This window comes from Zootoca vivipara, chromosome 8 (assembly GCF_963506605.1).
Source record: "Zootoca vivipara chromosome 8, rZooViv1.1, whole genome shotgun sequence".
Taxonomy (NCBI): domain Eukaryota; kingdom Metazoa; phylum Chordata; class Lepidosauria; order Squamata; family Lacertidae; genus Zootoca; species Zootoca vivipara.
Window position 1 is genome coordinate 55,114,623 of NC_083283.1, and position 22,671 is coordinate 55,137,293.

General features: G+C 41.8%; 1 protein-coding gene across 2 annotated transcripts in view; it reads right to left on the bottom strand.

Moving 5' to 3' along the window:
• Positions 1 to 22,671, bottom strand: part of ZNF516 (zinc finger protein 516) — a 113,915-nt gene that overhangs the window by 15,489 nt on the left and 75,755 nt on the right. For both annotated transcript variants that reach the window (XM_035126324.2, XM_035126325.2), the window contains exon 3: positions 7,325 to 8,776. In XM_035126324.2, the coding sequence (XP_034982215.1) occupies positions 7,325 to 8,776 (1,452 nt within the window). The remainder of the gene's footprint in view (positions 1 to 7,324; positions 8,777 to 22,671) is intronic.

The window sequence follows — 22,671 nt, forward strand, 5'->3', positions numbered from 1 at the left end:
TAGCAGCTGGATCTACTTTTCAGCCATCACCCAGCTTTGTCAAGCAGTACATCAGGCAAATCAAAGTGACTCCAGCGTGGCGGAGACAAGTCACATGGATAATAGGAAGTGAGTAGAACCAGAGCCCGACTGTCCCCCCCAGGCTGCAATACCTTGGAGACAAATGCAGAGTGAGTGGAGCCATCACAAGCTGATCAAACCTTTAGCCCTGCCTTACCTGCCTGCTGGTGCTGCTTTGACCCCAGAGCTCTGAGGCACAGGCGGAAGACATCTGTGAATCAAAGTGTCATTACGGGCATTTGGAGATAGTAGCAACGCAGCAGTCCTCTGCCAGCTTTTGATAAACATGTTTTCTAGGCCATTAGCATTTGTGGAAAAATGACTCAAACCTCTTCTTTTTTTCCAAAGGTCAGTTTACAGTATCTGACTTAAAGGGCTGGTCTTTGTCTTTTACTGCTGATCAAAAAGGACACGTTTGACTTTTATTGGGTTATTTATTTTCTCAAAAATATTTGAAGCGTCTTCTTTGCTATTTGGGTTAGGCAGCATCTTCAAAAGGGGTGGGAAAAGGTTTTTATTTGCCATTAGCATGTCCTGCCTTTTAAAAGAAAAATCATTTAAGGGGCTGTTGCTGAAAATTTTGAACCCATCAAAACGCTGCGGTGGTGAGGAGGAGAGGCGGATCAAGGGTAGAATAACAGAATTTATCTTTTTAATTTTCTTTTATTGAGAGATAGAGATATAATTAAAATAGGCATCATCTGCCTTGGCACATTGAAAGTGAAAATGTATCATTGTGGAACATCCAAGTGGTAGAAAAGCCATCCAGACATTACAGAAGTAAACACACATGTACACATTAGGACAGTGCTCATTATGAATTGCTTGTGGCCAACAAACCACAGTCCGAAACCACGGCTAGAATTTAGACTGTGAATCTTGTCTTCACCCAAATCCGTGATCCTGTCTTAATCCTAGCTCATTCTGGCGCTCCAACCCAGCTGCCCAAGCTGGTTACAGAGAGGCAGGGGGAGGTGGGGAGAAGCTGCTCACACGGGTAAATGATTCCTGCTGGCCCTTTTCCAGATCTTCTCTCTATCCCCTCCTCACAGACAAGTCCTGCCTCTCTCCCCACCTCCAGTCTGCATTTCTTGCTCCATTGCAGCCTTGCAAGGAAAACAAAATAAAATAAAGGGATGGCAGGCAATCCAGAATTCAAGCTGAAAGTAATAACGGACTGCAAAACTGTGGGTGTGGGTGGGTGGGTGTTAGGATTTTAAGAGTTTTTAAAGGGCAAAAAAAAATCTCACATTTTTCAAGAAGGGGTAGAGATGAGGCAACATAGAACTGCAGTATCCTTTTACAAGAAATAAATGGTGCTATTTTCAGCTGTGGCAGAGGTACGGTATGTGGCAACCTGGCATAACACCTCACTGCAAACAGAATGGCCCAGTGGGAAGTATGCCGCATCATGGCGTGACTTTCAATAAAAAAAGGAATGGCTGTTCCTACTGGTCATATTCAAAGTATATTCTAAAAACCCAGTTCTCAGATTTTGGTTCCACTGGGAGAGGCATGTGCAGAATAGGGGTTACCCAGTGAGTTCTGAGGACTTGGACTGTAATCCGGGAGTCAAGTGGGGACAAGTTGTGCTTTGAACTCCAGACATCTGCTTCACCAAGGAGAAGCAAGGCCGGCTCTACCATGAGGTAGAGTGAGATAGCTGCCTCGGGCATCAGATGCTGTGGGGGCAGTGAGTGGACAGAGCTGTGTGTGCATGTGTCATGCAGCCTGTCCTACACCCCCTAAACTAGCTGTTCTGCATGGATTAAAAGCAGGCTGCATTCTGAGGCGCTGCATTCACTGTAAAACATACGAGTTTCACGGTGCTATATAAACGGTTCACCAAAGAAAGTTTAGGAACCACTGCTCCATGGGGATCTCATAAATGTGTATATGAGGTGTATAAATAGTGTATATGAGGTACTTTGGACCACCTTTCCAAACTCAAAGGTTACCTTCTGAGGCCCTTCTCTGGGTGCTCTCACCAAATGCAGGGAAATAGGCAGCTACTTTTTAGTGATGCCACACATATTGTAGAACGCCTATCTCAGATATGCTCATGTGGCCCCCAAATGTTGGTCTTTTTGGTGCCAGATGAAGACTTTTTTCATTCTGCTAGACTTCTTTTGTCCTTTAATTTTAAAAATATGTTGACACTTATAATATCCTTACACTGCTGCTCTTCACTGTTGTTGTTTTCTCTGTGGCTTTTAAAATCCATTTTAGATTTTACTTCATGTCTTATTATTATATTATGGTGGTTGACCTCCATTTTGTGAGCTGCCAAAGGAGCTTCAGCTCCTGGGCTGTACAGAAAAAGCAGTTAACAAATGAATACATACATAATGTGCTACATAAATATATACTATTATCTTACCACGAAGCAGTGCTGGAGGGCAGAAAGCAGCCAATCAACTGGTCTTAAATCACACAGAGGAGAAACACTATTAATTTATAGCTAATGTTAACAATCCCTTTGCAAAAAAAAAATCTGGTTGTATACCTTGAGAGTGTGTTTTGTCAACTGTTGATGAGAAAAAACACTCTCAAGGTTTTTATGCAGATCACAATGACACCTTTGTGGAATTATCTCTCAAGATAAATTATATAATATTAGGAGTGTATATATGTATATAAATATTAGTCACTTTTATTTAAATAAATTTCAATTTCTCATCATACGTAGGAATTTCTGTGAAACCACATGGGGAAATTACCGTGCTGCCAGTGTCACATTTAATATTATGATAGCAGTAAATAACACAAACAGTAAAATAGAAAAATAACCTCCACAGATTTGAGACCCCTGGTTTTTGTTGTTCTAGTTTTTAGAAATTCTTAAGCAAGCATCAAACTGCTGAATGCCTGACATAATACAAATGCTAATAGCTTGCACTGATATTCTGGCAGTACTTGTAACTATTTCTCTGCGGGATTGGGAAATCACTGTGTTACTAGAAGGAAACAAAACTGTGCACTTCTCTCCTGAGAATAGAAGGCCAATTTAAAATGTAAAAGCCAAAGCTCCAAACCTGCCCCAATTCCATTGCATACTAAAGCATTCATAAGGGAATGATCTACTGGGGCCAATAAAGCTCTACTGCAAAAGAGAAATAAACCGAATATTCAAAATTAGAAGATGAATAATGCTTCTGCGTGTGAGAGAGAAATACAGAGGGAGAGAGAGAGAGAGAGAGAGAGAGAGAGAGAGAGAGAGAGAGAGAGAGAGAGAGATTGTATGTGAACTACAAAAAAGCATTCTTTGCTTACAATGTAATATTGTGACCCACGCTGGCAAACACATGCTAAAATAATTCCAAATTTCTACTAATTATAATCTGTGGGTTGGGTAGAACTATAATCACTGAACTATTCTTCTGAATGAAACCTGAATGAAACTACTCTTGTCCAAGCAAATTTAGTGTGTCTAAATATCTGCACCAGCACTTGCTTCAATACAGAGATCGGAAAAGAGAATGAAAGGTAAACTAAAACACAAAAGCAACCATTTGAATTCCTATGATGATGATATTATTATTATTATTATTATTATTATTATTATTATTATTATTATTACAGTATTATTATTATTATTGACAAAAATGTGTGTGAATGGGGAATGCAATGACCAAAAAGTATGTATGAAAGTCTGGCAATAGAGTGTCAACTGTCCTGGATGAAATATCCTAATAAATAAACATTTTGCAATTCCACCTTACTTTTAAAAACAAGCTAAAGGTAAAGCAGCCCTCCTAATTCGTTTTAACAATTTTTATATTTTCCCCCAAACTGAATGTCGATACTGGTGTTCTGAAACGTGTTAAAAGGCTATTGAAAACCTTTCCTGCCCACAGACTATTTCCCACTTTCCTTTCTTGTTAATAATTTAATTTTTTAATGATTGGCCAGGGGTATCTAGTGTTTTCAATCTAGATTAAGGGAACATGTGAACTGCCAGCAGTAGGCAGAATGGCCAATCTAATGACCAAGGCTGGGGCCTGTGATTAACAGCCCAACTTGGCACACATATCCTAACTCCAGAAAATTAAAGGGTGGCCCATTAATTCTGGGCTGCATCAATAGGAGTATAGCGTCTAGATCAAGGGAAGTAATAGTACCACTGTATTCTGCTCTGGTCAGACCTCACCTGGAGTACTGGGTCCAGTTCTGGGCACCACAGTTCAAGAAGGATACTGACAAGCTGGAACGTGACCAGAGGAGGGCAACCAAAATGGTCAAAGGCCTGGAAACAATGCCTTATGAGGAACGGCTTAGGGAGCTGGGTATGTTTAGCCTGGGGAAGAGAAGGTTAAGAGGTGATATGATAGCCATGTTCAAATATATTAAAGGATGCCATATAGAGGAGGAGAAGGGTTGTTTTCTGCTGCTCCAGAGAAGCGGATATGGAGCAATGGATTCAAACTACAATAAAGAAGCTTCCACCTAAACATTAGGAAGAACCTTCCTGGCAGTAAGATCTGTTCGACAGTGGAATTTGCTGCCAAGAAGTGTGGTGGAGTCTCCTTCTTTGGAGGTCTTTAAGCGGAGGCTTGACAGCCATATGTCAGGAATGCTTTGATGGTGTTTCCTGCTTGGCAGGGGGTTGGACTGGATGGCCCTTGTGGTATGATTCTATGATTCTAAGCCAAGCTTCTGTGTCCAGATCCAGAAGCATGATTGCACCAGCAAGACTAATGACATCACCACCAAACATCTGGTAGCCATGTGTGGTTGGAGCCTGCATGGCCTTTTCTACTTGTGGGAAGCTAGAATATAGAACTGGTGGGGGGGGTAGAATTTGGGAAACATTACATGGGGTTGGGTGGGAGTAGCCTGAGTATGACAGTATAATCAGCATCCAGGAGTCATGTGAGCAGGACCCATACTGTACCTCTTCCCCATGCTGTAATTGACCATTTCAGAAATGGGGCAATGTTGTCATGGGGAAAAGTCAAAATGTAGACTCATCCTCATGCCTGGAGATTCTGGTGTTATTTTGCAACATGGGGGGAACTGCGTAGCAGTAGTTCCAGAATTATGAGGTGGCCCGTCCTTAAATATATTACTGCATTCTTCCACAATGGTCAAAAAGTAAAAGCTTGTGCCTTACTCGGGACTATATTTGTATCCACAACTGGCCAAGCTCATTCTTTCACCTCTTTGGTATACATTTTTTAGAAGACACTTCTAAAAGCCTTTCTACTCAATGTTGTTCTTTAGTCGTTTAGTCGTGTCCGACTCTTCGTGACCCCATGGACCAGAGCACGCCAGGCACTCCTGTCTTCCACTGCCTCCCGCAGTTTGGTCAAACTCATGTTCGTAGCTTCGAGAACACTGTCCAACCATCTCGTCCTCTGTCGTCCCCTTCTCCTAGTGCCCTCAATCTTTCCCAACATCAGGGTCTTTTCCAGGGTCTTTTCTACTCAATAGGCAGGTATAAATGAGGGGTGTTGAGGTGTGTGTGTGTGTGTGTGTGTGTGTGTGTGTGTGTGTGTGAGAGAGAGAGAGAGAGAGAGAGAGAGAGAGAGAGAGAGAGAACAGAAGGAACTTTTCTAAGGGCATCTTGTTAGATTTATCTAGCTAACAGTTAGTTAAAACTTTCTTATTTAGCCAGTAAGGAATAACAGCTATATTTAGCTTGCTAAGAGAATTAGGAATGAAAAGCCTTAGGATTTCTCAATGGATGTTTACACAAGGGCCATGAACAAAAGGAAGCAGATTTCCATATCAGTTTATACACACAGAATCCAATAGGGAAAGTCAAATCCTTGAAGATGAGGTACCTGCTATTCCCTTACCCATTTACTCTCTTCTCTCATGCATGACCATCTGCACCTGTTGTTTTATTATTGTCTTTATGTTGTGAAATAACTCATTGTACACAACTCAAACCCTAAGTCGCAATGCACAGCCTTACCAGTGCATTCAATAAAGCCTGTTCCCTCAAAGACTCTTCCACAAAGAAATGAAAAGAAATATAAAAAATCTTAGTTCTTTGCACTGAAGACTAAGAACATTTGTATATCTACCTTCTGCTTAGAAACGTGTGTAGATGGAACTTTCACCAGGATCAGCACCAGAGAAAAGGGAGCAATTGGCACAGTGCTGACAAGGGGCTCCCCCCCCTCCCAACACCCCCTCATCACTAGGGTTCACATTCAAAGGCTGCTGAAAAGCTGGATCTACACTGACCTGTTTAACGTTATTTGAACTATGTAAGACAGGGGTCAGCAAACTTTTTCAGCAGGGGGCCGGTCCACTGACCCTCAGACCTTGGGGGGGGGCAGACTATATTTTGGAGGAAAAGAAGAAGAACAAATTCCTATGCCCCACAAATAAACCAGAGATGCATTTTAAATAAATAGGACACATTCTACTCATGTAAAAACACCAGGCAGGCCCCACAAATAAACCAGATATACATTTTAAATAAAAGGACACATTCTACTCATGTAAAAACACGCTGATTCCCGGACTGCCCGTGGGCCAGATTGAGAAGGCAATTGGGTCGGATCCAGCCCCCGGGCCTTAGTTTGCCTACCCATGATGTAAGATATATTGTTCTAAAAGGTCACAGTGCATACTTGTAATTTAAATCGTCTTTGTTACCTTGTTGTTGGTTTATTTTAGTCAAAACACTTCTGGTTGCTCCGCAGCACCCTCTGGTGTCGCATTTTAACAACAAGAATGTTAAAAGCAATGCATCATTGTCCCTCTGCTTTACCACAATCCTTCCTTAACCTTTTCCTAACATTAAAAACATGAGTGTAGATCCACCCCAGGATTCTGGTGCAAAGGGCAGTGAATGATGGCATGGCCGGCTATACCAGTGAGGGTCTCTTCCGAGCCCCAATTTCCAAATTCTCCACGCCTCACGTTCTCTAAAAGGTATGTTTATTGCACACAAAATAAAAATGCCATTGAATTTGCACCAATAGAATTCAACAGGACTTACTCCCAGGGAACTAACTGGAGCAGGCATCCCCAAACTTCGGCCCTCCAGATGTTTTGGACTACAATTCCCATCTTCCCCGACCACTGGTCCTGTTAGCTAGGGATCATGGGAGTTGTAGGCCAAAACATCTGGAGGGCCGCAGTTTGGGGAAGCCTGAACTGGAGTAAAGTTGCGACAGTTAAAACAAGGGAGGTAATCTAGTTTAAACATGGTGATTAATACACACCCTTTTCACAAATCCAAAAGGTCAGCGATAGTCATTAACTGAACAAAATACCATGGAAAAGCAGTTATTAGAACCCTTACCAGCATGGTCCACTACAGGGCTATTGGCACCCCATGTTTGGTAGAGAGTGGCGAGATCCTTTGGAATGGAGGTCTTAAAGATGTTCAAAATGTCCAAGCACTTCTCGTGTCCTTCCGACGGTGGCTCCTGTTTGGTGGAATGTACAGGTGGGAGAGGCCCTGCTGTGTTAGGCTGGGACAGCATTAGAGGACTTGCTCTGGATCCTGCTGTACAATTGACCAGCGCCCTCGCCTCATTCTCTTTCTTGGTGTTCGGATCTTGCTGAGGCACAGGTGGGTCTTCTTGCACAAGGTATGGCTCAGCTTTACACGGGGGGAGGTACTGAGGCGGAGAGTAAAATTTGGCCTTCCCTGGTTCTGAAGTGCAATGCTTGCTTAAAGGGACAAACCCAGCACTGACTTGGGGGACGGTATACTTCTCGGCGAGTTTGCTGTTGGAGGGCTGTGAGTTGGGTTTAGAGACAATCACCGGGGAAGGCGCCAAACTTACGCCAAAGCTCCCTGCCTGCAGCAACTTGGGGTTTGCTTCGTATTTTGCTTTCAGTTGGGGCTGTTGGGATACTGTGCTGTTTTGCTCGTGGGTGTGGTTCAGTTTGGGCTGCCTGTACCCATCTGTGCCTGATGACCGTGGACCATAGCTACCAGTGGGCAGTGGCGCATCCTTCTGCATAGCCCCAGGCTTAGCAGTCATAGCAGAACCAGAAGAATTATTTTTAGGTCCCAAACTTGGCACCTGAAGGCGTGTGAATCTGCTGACAGGCAAAGGCTGGCATTCTTTACCACCAAGAGCAGGAGGGGGTCCGGTGCGGCCACTTCGTGCCATGAAAACGGCGTTGTGTTTTATGCTCTTGAATCCATTTTGAAGGACCCAAGGGGGAGCCACAGAGTTACAGCTGACCTTGTGACAAATTCTTTTGTGCATCCACAGGACTTCTGGGTAATAGGTCTTATGACTGCAGTAAGGGCACGGGTGGACAATCAAAGCAGCCTGTAAGGTTGAGGTAAAACTCGCATTGCATGAATCAGCCCTGCTTGACTTCTCACTTAGATCTAATGGAATCTTCTCTGGGAAATCTGCACTGTCAATTAACACAGGGTCTTCACAAATATCAGGAGGATTCTCCTCAGAGCCCTTGCCCAGCGGGGTTTGCAAATCCAGTCTCACATCAGAGTACGTTGGACAGAGTCTAGAAGCAAAGTCAACCGTCCTACTGGAGCAAGGGAAATTGTGGCTTTGCTGAAATGCCGACCTCTTTAAATCCTGGGAAATTTTGCAATCCACATGTTTTGGAAAGGGTTCTCTGGTCTTGTTTTCTGGTATAGATGCCACCAAAGACAGCTCTGTTTTAGATTCACTGGCATTGTTTTCTCTTGTAATGTTTCTCCCATGGTTGAACTGTAGGGTTGCCAGAGGTGCTTCTTCAGAAAAACTGCAAAGGTATGGCTTCTTACCTGGAAGGCACACATAAAAACAGAATTACTATGAAGACAAAACACATGCAAGATGCAGGTTTTCTAGATAAATATCAGAGAATGGGGAAAAGCTTCTTTGGGTTGGACAAAGTCACAGCATACCACAGCAGCCCCACAGGTGGGTGATTCTCATGCACACAGTGAGCCCCTGCCCTCCATGAGACTTTCCCACCTATTGCTTTCAGCTCAAGGGACCACCACTGAAAGGAACTGGGAAACATACAAGTAGTGGATTTCTGTGTGCGCTGCTTATTGCAAAAGTACAAATCCCCCATTGCACAAGCCCACAGTGAAGCTATCATCATCATCATCATCATCATCATCATCATCATCATCATCATCATCACTATTCTTACTACTAATACATCTGTTAGTCACTTTATAGAGAAGCCTCTAAGTGACTTAATTGGATAAAATGCAAACTGATAAAATCAAGTGAAAACCAGACACTTTAAAGCAATATGCAATTCCTAAAATGGCCATCCCATTACACAATCAAAATGCTAAGTCCTTCCCCACCCCACTAAAAGATGAGCACTACAGAAGAGGCTTAGCTACTGAAGGCCTGAATAAACACAAAAGTATTGGCCTGTAACCTAAATATTTATCATGATAGTGCCAGGTGGGTTTTCCTGGGAAGAGTATTCCACAAACCAAGACGGGGAACACATCACTGATCACATGTGGTTCCCCTCCACACCTCTCTTGGGTGATGCACACAGCGAAGTTACCTATTACGTTCACATTATTGTTTTTGTCAGTTGCTTTATTCAATGTGTGTCTGAAATGCAGGGGCGTAGGAAGATATGGGCGGGCTGCCCTGAGTGGCGCAATCCCATGGGGCGCCATCGCGGCTGCCTGTCACGCCCCTGCGCACGGCGCACCATGTTCCTGGGGGCAGTGCGCCTGCCCTCCGCCGCTGCTGAAATGAGTTACATTAAAATTAATTAAGAACAACCCCCATTCTTAAAAACACAGTTTTACAATTAAAAGGCAGGTCTAACATATCCAACCCCACTAAAAGGCCATAATCGCACCCTTCAAATTAAGGGCCAAAAGAGAAAAATCTTTGCCTGGTGACTATAGATCAAAGTGGTGCCAGGTGTATCTTTCTGGGGGGAGCATTCCACAAATAGGGGTTTGCCACTGAAAAGGCCCATTCTCGTGTTGCCACCCTCTGAATCTCCCATGGAAGGGGTACACGAAGAAGGATCTAAGATGATGGCCAGAAATGAAAAACAATTTGAAAAGCGATGCAAGGATTCAAGACCAAAGAGCAGTTCACACAGTCCTGTGGGTTGATTTTTCCTCAGGGCAAATTTTCACAGATACATGCCTGTATCAGATAACATGGGAAACATACTGTGTGGGCAAATGATACACATACTTTGCCAGTGATTTCTGCAACCACAGTGACATGTTTGGGCAATGCTGTAATTGTGGACATTCTTGCTTAGTGTACAGAAGTATTCTTGGTTCAAATGGTATTTTCCCAAAAACCATTTAGGAAATACCGACCAGAGAGGACAGTTTACTCAGAGAGAAAAACAACCCAAAATCACATGAGCCAGTCCTAGGGCTGTGCTTACTTTCCTTTGTATAAAACAAGCCCGAAGGAGGCCCCCAACCCGCTAACAGGTTCTTGTATGTTCAGTGGAAACAGCTGGCCCTGGCAAGTATTAACCACTTCAATTCCAACCTGATAATTGCCACCTGCCCAGATTTTAACATGTCTGAATTAATTTTAAAATGTATTTTAATTAATTGATGTCTGTTTTTATGCATATTGTGTTGTTTTTATGATGTTAGCTGCTCTAAGCCCGACCTCAGCCGGGGAGGGCGGGATACAAATACAAATATTTATTATTATTATTATTATTATTATTATTATTATTATTATTACTGTTCTCCTGCTCCATTTCTAGTAGTGGGCAATGCATTCCTTGAAGGCCAGATCTGCTGACCCTGTGGCTCCTGCCGCCTGAGGCGGTTGGTCGCCTCACCTTGCCTCATGGATGGGCCTGGCCCTGTGGCTGGTAATATTCATCTTCCACATATATTCCAAGTGCTCAGAATTACTGAGATTCCAAGAATCAGATCATAAGTGGTCTTTTCTGTATCTGCATCTCCTCTCTGCATCATGCAAGTATTTTGGAAAGTCACATCACTGTTGCTTAGTATAACTTTGGTACCACAGGCAGTGTTCCAACCCTGCTAAATGTGATCTGTTTTAGGCTGAGTGTGGTTTTAAAAACAAACAAAAAAAACCAGTGTCTCAACTTCAATTTAATTTGGCCTCATCTCCAGTTCAGGCAAAAAGCCTTAAGCCTTTGTTTAATTCTGAGTAATTAGCTTAAAAATAACCCATGCATTTGCTGTCTAGCAGGGTTGAATACTCATTCGGTAAAGATCATTTTCTTTTCAAATTCTCAATGGGACAAGGTCCTTTGTATTTAAAGTGTTTCTTCCTGTTTTACAAGAAGTTAAGACTTCCTGAAAGCACATGCCCAGCACCGCTAGTTAAATCGACACTTGGAATCAAAAGAGCTGCCAGGGATTGTGAAATTTGACACTGCACATCTGTGTTATTTTTAAAGCACATCTGCTGCAGTTAAATGTTTTGAAGAATTCCAAGTCTTTCCTACTACGGTGCAGTTAGTTTGCTTTAAAAAGCTAAATAATAAACAGAAGTAAATAACTAACACTTCCGGTCAACTGCAATACAGTAGAGGAGATTGATCCTTTCCACTAGGAGTCATTATTTTCAGTAACAAAGGCTTGCTCTCTAGACTTTGGTGTTTCACGGGGTTGGGAAATCACCTGCCATTAGAGTGACAGCCAAGAATGGCTGAAATCCTGTACACACTTAGCAGCCTTAGAGCCATATGATTTCACTGCAATTTAAGCAGCTTTAACTGTGCGCAGAATCATAGCCTTCCATGCAGATCACAGAAATATAGACTTTTAAAACTCACTAATTTCTGCCTAGTACTGTATGCTTTTCTTATTAATTTCCAAAATAACTCTACAGCTTCAAACTATTGGCCCGGATGTGTGTGTACTTTTTGCATGCTCCCTAACCTAAGAAAACTCCCTGCCAGTAAAATAAATAAATAAATAAAAATGAACTAGCATACAACTAACCAGCATACCCCCCCCTTGTGCTAGTTTTCTACTTTCAATGAATTTCCCTGTCCCCATATGAGAGTTCAGAAACATGGGTGCCTAAATGCAGTCTATTCAGATACAATCACAACTCCTCACAACTCCACCATCTCATTTGCCTATTTGTGTAAACTGGGCCACTGGAATTCAGCTGTTCCAGGTAGTCTTTTCCACACTATTTCCAAATTTGGAATTGGCTCTTGATTTATGATTTTAATGTCAATATCTGGACTAACATGGTGCGCTCCAGATGTTGTGGTCTACAAGTCCCATCAGCATGGCCAACAGCCAGGAATGATGGGAGTTGTAGTTTAAAATGTTTGCAGGGCACCATGTTGGCTAACCCTGATCTACACATCCGGAGGAAACCAGCAGCTGAAAAGAATGCCACCTTTTTTCATATGGGAAATTATCAGCTTTTACTGAGGCAATTTATTCCGGAAAGATCTCATATGAGAAATGCCTTGATACTTCCCAAGCCACAGCCCCCCAATTTTCGCTAACTCCCACAACTCATCCTTGATGTCAAGCAGTTGCTGGAGGTGCTGCAGAGAATAATTTTTAATGAACTATTTTAAGTATGCCCCTGGTAGTATTACTCAGAGTTCTCTTTATTGACCAATCAAGAGACCTACGAGCAGAAAAGAGTTGATAATGACATGGCACAGGGGGAAATGTACTGGCTTGGAGCATGTGGAAGTTTAGATTATTTTAGGATGCAGGGTTTAACTATATAAGGCTAAGAAATTATGCCGTGTGAGGGACAGAATTCTGGGGTGGGTGTAGAATTCTCCCACCCACTTTTAGTAGGATCCATTTAGTAGGATACATCCCCACACCCCAACTTACCTACTAAGGCTGAGGATTTCAGTATCCGGACACTATTTCCATAATGTCAGTACTATGACTTTCAGGTCATTGATGCCAATAGGCAAACTTACTCAGTGGGGAAACCCAATGCTACTCATTATGCCCAGACAAATGAATAATATATAAATCTTTATTGCGGTCCAAAGACCCATAGAACAAGTTCAGAACAAAATACAGTTAAGACAGCCAACCACAAGAGAGACAGAGAAACCAAGGCAGTCATTTTGTTTTGTCTTGAGTTTCTTTTGACTTCCGAAAGAAACTTTGCCACGGCCGCTATAATATCATTAGACAAAAGATATTTAATATGGGAGGCTTCAGATTTTCTCGGCAGATTTGCCAGTAGGGGTTTGATCAGTTGGTCCCTTGCTTGCTCGTATTGCCCACAATGCAGTAAGATATGCATCATGCAATCGACGTCCTGAGAACATAAACAAAGCCTATTATGATAAGGGATGCCTCTCAGTCTACCTTTTAGCACTTCCGAAGGAAATACATTTAGTCTGGCTTTGGTAAATACAGTGGTGCCTCGCTTAAGGAATGCCCTGCTTAACGAAATTTCCGCTTAACGAAAGGTTTTTTCTAGTGGAGGCTGCCTCGCTAGACAAATTCGCTTTACGCCGATAGGTTGGTACAGACAGGTTCCTAAGATATGAGGGTATCTGAAAGTCGTACCCATATTGGATTCCTGCTGCTACATGAGATTACATGAGATCGAGATCGCAGGTTGCTATGTGAAATGTTCCAAAGCCTTTGCCTAAGGGATTCAAGGGTTGTATCATAGCCCAGATGATAAAAGAGGGATGGTGGTAGTCCAATCGAGGTGGCTTTTCTGGCCATAGTTTTCAGCCATGGGTGATAAACTCGACAGAGGAATAACTCATCAAGCTACATCTGTAGGACAAGGTATGCCAACCACTGTTCCATTGCAAAGCTAGTGCACAAAACTTTATGAGATGTTGCAGAGATGTTGGAGCCATAGAAATGTTTAGGGGCAACACTTTGAGAAATTCAACAAACATACCTACTGTATCCCTTAGCACTTTTTATGTGTGTTTGTGGTAAGCCACAATCTGGTGTAACCTGAAAATTACTAAATGAGAGAAGCAGGTCATTTTGCTGCACTAAGCATTTATGGCAACCTTGCTCATCACAGGATAATTGTAACTATTAGCTATCTTAAACCAGCAGTTGCGGTTCAAGCTTTCTTACCATGTGAACATAGTTACCTGTCAGCAAGGGTAAGCTTGAAACATACAATCAGCTAAGGTGGTGGTTACAGTCTTGCAGAGCAGTGGGTCATATAGGTCACCTGGCTAAATGCAATGTCTGAATTGTGACTGGGGTTCCGGTTGCACATGATATTTAATCAATCTCACCCCACCCCAGCTTCCTCCTTAAATTGATATTGCACATGGTTTTGCAGCATATTTGGCTCCATTTTTTTTTTACTATGTTCGCATTTTTAAAAAAACAGCTTGCACACAAAAAGGAGGGGGCTAGGTGGCGCTGTGGTTAAACCACTGAGCCTAGGGCTTGCTGATCAGAAGGTCGGCGGTTCGAATCCCTGTGACGGGGTCAGCTCCCATTGCTTGGTCCCAGCTCCTGCCAACCTAGCAGTTCGAAAGCACGTCAAAGTGCAAGTAGATAAATAGGAACCGCTACAGCGGGAAGGTAAACGGCGTTTCCATGTGCTGCTCTGGTTTGCCAGAAGCGGCTTTGTCATGCTGGCCACATGACCTGGAAGCTATACGCCGGCTCCCTCGGCCAATAATGCGAGATGAGCGCGCAACCCCAGAGTCGGTCACGACTGGACCTAATGGTCAGGGGTCCCTTTACCTTTACTGACACAGTAAATGCATATAAATAATAGCATGTTGTTAGACATTGTGTTTCGCAAGGTTGTGGTGTTTATTGCTTGGTTGGCACTATGAATAATTTGTCACTGCTGCTTATAATGTAGAACATATAAAGTACTATTATCTTTTACTGTGTATTATACATGCACACGCACACTATCACACACACACAATTCACAACAACTTCTAACATTTTGCATTTTGTGGATATCATGTGATACACTAGGTTGTTTATTATGTCACCATGTTGTAAATCGCCCTGTTGGCTTTTGATGATAGGCGGCATGTAAATTTCTTAAATAAATAAATATCGAAAGTGGGCTCTGATGTCTTTTAGAGTGTCACACTGATGGAAGCCTAGTTAAGTCAAACAAGTTGGGCAAAGGCTCATTTTACTGCCCAGTAAAAGTGAATGAAAAGAAAGTCTGACCTACTTAAGTGTAATGCCACAAAGAACCTCAGAAGATTTCCTACCTGTTGAACAAGCATTTCTGCTTTGTATTACATGGCTTTTGGTTATTATTACATTTTACTGCTAGACCTCTGGCTCTGTTTTGATTGGCGACGCTGCCTGCAGGATTTTATATTTTGCTGTGTTATCTCAGAAGATGGGAAACTAATACAGATGGCTTTTATTGGCAGCATGATATTAAAAATGAAGGGCTTGAATGCATCCAGAAAACCCGGTTAATACTTACATGAATCTTCTATTTTAAAATATAAAAAATGTAAGCAAAATATTGTAAAGACATCAGATTAACCTAGTTGCTTTTCCATTCTGGTTGTGGGTGTTTGTTGCCTGTCAGTGTGTTTCTCTAGGTGTATGTTTAAAACGCTGTAGTTTGTTCCACTTTGCTAAAGAATGTTTCTAATTTATTTATTTTTTAATCTAAATATCATGTCAACTGTAAACAGAAGCTCTCGTTTTCTATGACTTTAAGTGAAATATTTCGAATACAACTGGACAAAAAAAGGAGGATGTATTTTAAAAGCATTGGTCTTTCCTTTCACCTCCCCAATGCAAATGTGGAACCACATAGTCAGTCTTAGAACAATGATTATGAAATGAATGTTTGGACATTCAAATTTTATTTTTAATAGAATGGAAGGACATAAAGGTTATTTTGCTCGGCCCCCTGCATTTAATAATAATAATAATAATAATAATGACAATACTTTATTTATATATACCCCGCCCATCTGGCTGAGTTTCCCCAGCCACCCTAGAATATTAAAAGCTGATCTGTAAAAATGTTACGAGAGACATTGCACATATTTCTGTAAACCAAGAAAATCTTTAATAATAATAATAAAAAAGAATATTCCAGTTTAAATCTCACGTATTCTTATGTTGTTTTCTAGCGATGATGAAGTAACTCAAAATGGAGTCTAAAATTAAATTTCAACTTATTAGACCCACTACACCCCCCCCAAAAAAAAGCACGATAAAACATCAAACATTAAAAACTTCCCTACACAACAGCATCAATATATAACGTGTTGGACCAGTTAATATTCAACAGTATTATAGCCCTCACCTGATACACATCTTTAAGGAACCAGAGAGAGCAAAATAAGTCCAGTTAGCTTACCCAAGTCATTATAGAATGAGAGAGGAGATACACAAACAACCTACACAATACACTATAGCATATAACAACTCTATAGCAGCAACACAATGCCTGGGGTTGGTTGCATTGCTGCTGCTTACCAGGAGGTAGAAGGGGAAAGGCCAAGTGCAAAAGCTGATGGTGAGGTCAGCACAGTGCTTGATTGGCTCTGCCAGTGCGCTTGCACCACACTGACCTTATGCTTCTTGGTAAGCATCAGCAACATGACAAACTGGAGATTGGGTGAGTGCAGAGCCCCGCCATACTACCCACTACAGTGGGACCTCGAGTTACAAACGCCTCAGGTTACAAACGCTTCAGGTTACAAACTCCGCTAACCTGGAAGAGTTACCTCGAGTGGAGAACTTTGCCCCAGGATGAGAGAACGGAAATCGTGTGCTTGCAGCACAGCAGCAGCAAGAGGCCCCATTAGCGAAAGCAAGCCTCTAGTTAAGAACAGTTTCAGGTTAAGAACGGGCCTCCGGAACGAATTAAGTTCATAAATAGAGATACCACTGTACTACTCTAATACTGAGAATGTCAGCAAGACCCCAAACAAATCAAACACTTTTCACTGATCTAGACCACTTTTACTGATCAGGGGAATCTGTATCATTTAATTTTGTTTAAAACTGGACTTCGTTATTAGAAACAACACTGTATCCGAAAATCCCAATACCTTCTAATCTTGATTATGATCTTAATATCCATCTTTTGATGTTCAGGAGCAGGATCACATATGTTGCATATGTTCATCTTGATAAAAACGAAAGCCCAACTGAGACCCATGAGACTTACTCTCAAGTAAGTGAATAGAAAATTGCAGCCTAATACAGGCATCCCCAAACTTCGGTCCTCCAGATGTTTTGGACTACAATTCCCATCTTCCCCGACCACTGGTCCTGTTAGCTAGGGATCATGGGAGTTGTAGGCCAAAACATCTGGAGGGCCGCAGTTTGGGGGTGCCTGGCCTAATAGTTAACAGCAATTGAAAGAAGAAATGCAGTTAAGAACGAACTAATCCTGAACCTTTCTCTCCAGTTAATCATAAATGTAGGTATCCACTGTATAGCAGGGGTGGGCCCACAGATAAAAAAGGTCTCCATTCATCTTCTGGGATGCGGGTGGCGCTGTGGTATAAACCACTGAGCCTAGGGCTTGCCGATCGGAAGGTCGGCGGTTCGAATCCCTGTTGCTCGGTCCCTGCTCCTGCCCACCTAGCAGTTCAAAAGCACGTCAAAGTGCAAGTAGATAAACAGGTACTGCTCCGGCGGGAAGGTAAACGGCGTTTCTGTGTGCTGCTCTGGTTTCGCCAGAAGCGGCTTAGTCATGCTGGCCACATGACCCGGAAAAACTGCTAGTTTTATTTCACATGCCTGCATACCACTCAGATATCTATAGAGCTAAAGGTTGAGTTAGAATTATTATCAATATTAATATTAGTAATAATATTCATACACACCTCCATTCTACAAAGCCACCTGTGCTATTTTGTAATTCACTATCCATACCTTATATAACCCTTGTGGAAATTAGATCCAAGTACATTTTCTGCCTAAATTATTTTTGTTTCTTCTTTTGTTAAAAAAAAATACTTTAGGTATTACTTTACTCCTGCTCTAGGGTAACCAATGCGTGCTTCAACTATCCCTTTAAACCCTCCAGTCCTTAAAAAAACAAAACAAAACACAATACAGCAACAAATGAGGAAAAACAGGTGACACACACAAAGCCAAAAGGAATTTACAACTCATAACATATTTGAATCTTAATCACTCTAGCATTGTCTAAGTGGACACCTGGTGCTTGTGGAAAATAAAAAGCACTAAACTCTTAGAATTTGGGCAATGGAAAACATGAATGGACAACCAGCAGACCAATTCAATAATCTGTTCTGTTCCGGACTGCAGGCAAGTGTCTGCTCCTTTGTTCCCAAATGCTGGCTATGGTAGGGTTGCATTCTGAAACCACTGGGCTTTATCAATAAAATTATTTCATTTTCAAGAATAACAATTTCAGGAAAATGAGACCTTTCTTCTTCTTTAACATAAAACTCTGGAAATCCTTCCAGCAAGGAATTTCACATTACGGCAAAAAGTATAAATTTGTGGACCATGAAATCATAAATGTAGGCATTAATCTTGCAGTCATAACACTGGAACTTTTAGAAGTTGAAGAAAGAAAGGGGTACTTTGGGGGGGATAATGAAGCAGAAGGAAGCAAAGGAGACTGTTTAAAGTGTGTGCATGTGTGTGCGTGTGTGTAGAAAGCTATTATTTACAGTACTGAAAATGCTAGTGACTATTTCCTATAAGCCAAAAAAATTAGACACACTTGCTTTATTCACACGATGCAGTACACAACAGTGCATTTCTGTCCACATGGAAAAAGTGTCATCTGTGAAGTGGATCCTTATTGTGCAAAATGTATGCCAATCCACTAAGACAGAGAGCTGTATAAATCGTTTTTAAGTAAAATCTTTGGTCTTCCCTTTAAAAAGCACAAGCAAAAGAAAGAGTTTAGATCCCTACAGATAAAATGGTGCTCAGAGAAGTTTAACAAATGCTGCTTTGAAACCCAATGGTCATATGAATCCAAATTACTTTTAGGCTTTGCCCCCAGCCTGTATTTGTTTTTACTTTCCACTCAGTATGGACCGAAAATGAAGTTAGCAAAGAGTAGACCACTTTGCTGTCTCCATTTTCAGTCCTTGAAAAAAGAACCACAGAGGGAAGATAAGCTTCAACAGAAAAACAACAACCATGTTTTATCGGGAAGTAGGCATTAATTAAAACTGCAAAGTTGAATTGAGTGGAGTGAAACAAGGAGTCTCCATTGGACAAACTATGAAAAGGGAAAGTTTACATGAGAGAGGAAGAAGTCAGTCTTGTTGTCCGGAGACAGACAATAAATATGTCCCACAGCTTTGCTGAAGACAACACATTTTAATGGCTCTTGTAAATGTTACATCTACATAGGTAACTGTTAAGTGTACTTAATAAGTGTTTAGTTTTTTTAAAATAATAAAATGGAATAATAAAATAATAAAATGTAATGTGTAACAGCACGATGTTGATAAACCTTGCCTCTATTCTTTCTTCCCTCCTCTCCTCTCAACCCCCATAAAGTGGTGAAGGAGACAAGCTTGTGTTTTGAACTTCAAACGGAAAATTGTTTCCTGAACACTGTGTCTTGAAAAAGATAAGAGGCAAGGGTAGCATGTGAAGAATGTGCATAACTGCAGCTACATGTATCTAGGCTTGGTTTCTGAAGGGGTGCAGGGCGTGAAGGCAATGTATCTCATCAGCTTTTTTTTTGTAAGTAATATAATTCTGAGGTCCTATTGGTTTTCAACCTTTGGCCAAAAGTTGATTTAGCTTTCTATCATGTGTAGGGGGACTCTTGTGAGCTTTGTGCAGTTACCATACCAATATCAGTTCTTGTAAAAACAAATCACTGGATCTACTCAGATGACCTGTCACACTAGTTAATTCTAAAGGTTGACTAAATACTGTATACAGTTCCATTTCCTGTTTCCTTTCATCCCAGCTTCCTCCATTTTCCTCTTTGCACAAGAACTGAGGAAAAACAATGATAACTATGTGTGGCATAAAAAAAGAAAAAAAAGACAACCAAGTAGCAAACCGCTTTCAAGACCTACTATGAAACAGTCCTGGTGACAGCGTTACTGAGATTGCCAAAGACATCAGCTATTTGTGAGTCGAGAACCCGCCACCCGCTTGAAGAAAGACACGAGAACACAATGTATTTAGGTTAATGGGCCAAAAAAGGCCACAACTTTTATTGGTTACAGCATGTGAATGGTATTGGCTTAGGCATTGGATCAAACAAACTATACATGACTCCACCCCACTCAGTGGGGAGTCATTCAAGGGTTAACAACCAGAAGGTGGAGTTTGTTGATGCAAATACAACTGGAAGCTCCCCCTGATGTCATCGGGGATCGTGCCATGGCCCTAGCCACCAGCATGACGTCAGACAGGATTCACGACTGCCGGGTTCCTTTAACGGAATACCCAATAAGTGGGAGGGGTAGGCGATGGCCAGAACCTGCCCTCCGATACACCACACATATTCCAATGCCTAACCGCCAATACCAGAAAAGTTGTGACGATTTGCTATGAGGTAGGCGAAAACCAAGAAGCTGGTGCCAATTTGCCAAATGGATAAAATCCCTACCAGGCTCCCTGGGCAACCAAGGCAGCTGACCGGAGTCCATAGCAAGGTCAAAGGCATAGAAATGACCTAAAGAGTGGGTGGGCAGGAGATCCGACAAAATCCGGAGCACAATGAGGGCTGAGGGCTGCCACGGCTACTTAAGTGCGGCTAAACACCACCCCCTGAGACAGCCCTATTAGCTGGCTGCGGGGAGGGCGGCACGGCAGCCGGGACAGCTGTTGCAAGGGGCTGAAATGCTCACAACTCCTCCCCTCTGGAAGGAGGAGAGGCTTTACTGGCATCTTCAATAAGCTCCTTTAAGAGTCAATGGGACAACAAATCTATGAGAGAATCCTCCTTGAAGCAGGGGAGGGTTCCACTTCTGGGTGCACTGACCTTTAAAAGTTTCCATCTCATTATAATGCTTTCAAATTGGGGCCTGGATTTTAAAGCTCACAAAAGGGGAAAGAATCACTTTCTGCTTAACACTTTGGAAATCACAGAGGAAAACAGCACGTGAACAAACAACTTTTTTCCTTAGAAAAGGGTAGTGCATTTTCCCGGAATTCATAAAAAAGTATTTAGTTTATTTTAAAAAGACAAAGAAGCCAAAAGAGTTCAAGATCACCAGGAGAATGAATAAAGCCTAAAGAGGAAAGGAATGATGGGGGGGGGGGGAGAAAAGGAGACACTAATCAATACCAAAATGTCACATCAGATTTGTTCTAAAAGTGGAAGGCAACATTCATTTCACAAATCACCCACCGGAAAGATTTTTAATAATAATAATAATAATAACAACAGCACTAATGTTCGAGTGAATGAAAACAAGAGCAATCTGAATTTCTGCCATCCGGTCTTTTTCAGAGATATCCCAATTCCTTTTTTTAAAAAACACCACCCCTAAAATAAATTCATCCACATGCAGTAGTATTGATTCTACTGCACACTGGTGAGTCGTAGGGACTTATGCAAAAGTACATTCATTTCAGTACTGTAGATGGGAAAGGGTATAATTCAAAGATTTCAGTGATGGGTTATGCTACATGCAGGATTCTTCCCAAGGATTCTGGCTGGGAATAGTAGGAGGGAGGGGGAGAGTGAGGCTGTTTTGGAAAGCACAAAGAAAAGGCTGAAGCATACTGCCACAGCCTGGCTCAAAGTGGAAGTTTTCATTCTGGAGGGAGGAGAAAAAGAGAGAACATCAAAGCTTTTTTTTTCTATTCCTAACCCACTTGCTAAGATGGGTAGAAGAAAATCATTGTGACAAATGTGTGCTTTTATTTTCACAGCATTTTACTTTCACAAATGGTGCAAAACTTTTAGATTGTACCGCTAATCATTTAAACATTAGAGAGCACAAGAAACTAGCTAGCTGCACATCTCTGCTGTGTTTCTATCTTTCTCAGCCCTTCTTCAAGGTGCCAACAATTGAATCTGAAACTTAAAAAATAAAATAAAAATACAATACATGTGCTCTACCCTTCTCCATCAGGAAAGTTCTGATGCCTTCAGCACTAAACACAATATACGTGAAAAATGTTGTGTATTTCCTGGGAATCCACTGCATTCTGAAGCGGGTTTTTGCATGTACTGGAATAGAGTTTGAGTGAAAAAGAATGGGACTGAGTCAATGAGATGCCACTACATATACAGTGGTACCTCAGTTTAAGTACACAATTGGTTCCGGAAGTCTGTACTTAAACTGAAGCGTACTTAACCTGAAGCGAACTTTCCCATTGAAAGTCATGGAAAGTGGATTAATCCTTTCCAGACAGTCCGCGGAGTACTTAAACTGAAGCATACTTTCCCATTGAAAGTAATGGAAAGGGGATTAATCCGTTCCAGACAGGTCCGCGGAGTACTTAAACTGAAAGTACTCAAACCGAAGCGTACTTAAACCGAGGTATGACTGTATTTTGCCCCTTATAAACTTGCCACATTATCTTTATGAAAGCCACGTGAACATTGATTTAAATAAATTAACAAGGAAGTAGTTACTAAAAAAGTACATAAATAAAATGCAGTCACCCAGGCTGCTTCAATCTGTTTTGTTTCATCATCAACTTGCCTGTGTTCATGCAAGTTTTAAGTGGCAACTCATATACTGTCCCACTGGGTAATCATCGCTGCGTTTTGTATTAGTCAGAAGTGTATCATCCAATGTTTCTGGAAAGTAAGCAATCCAGGT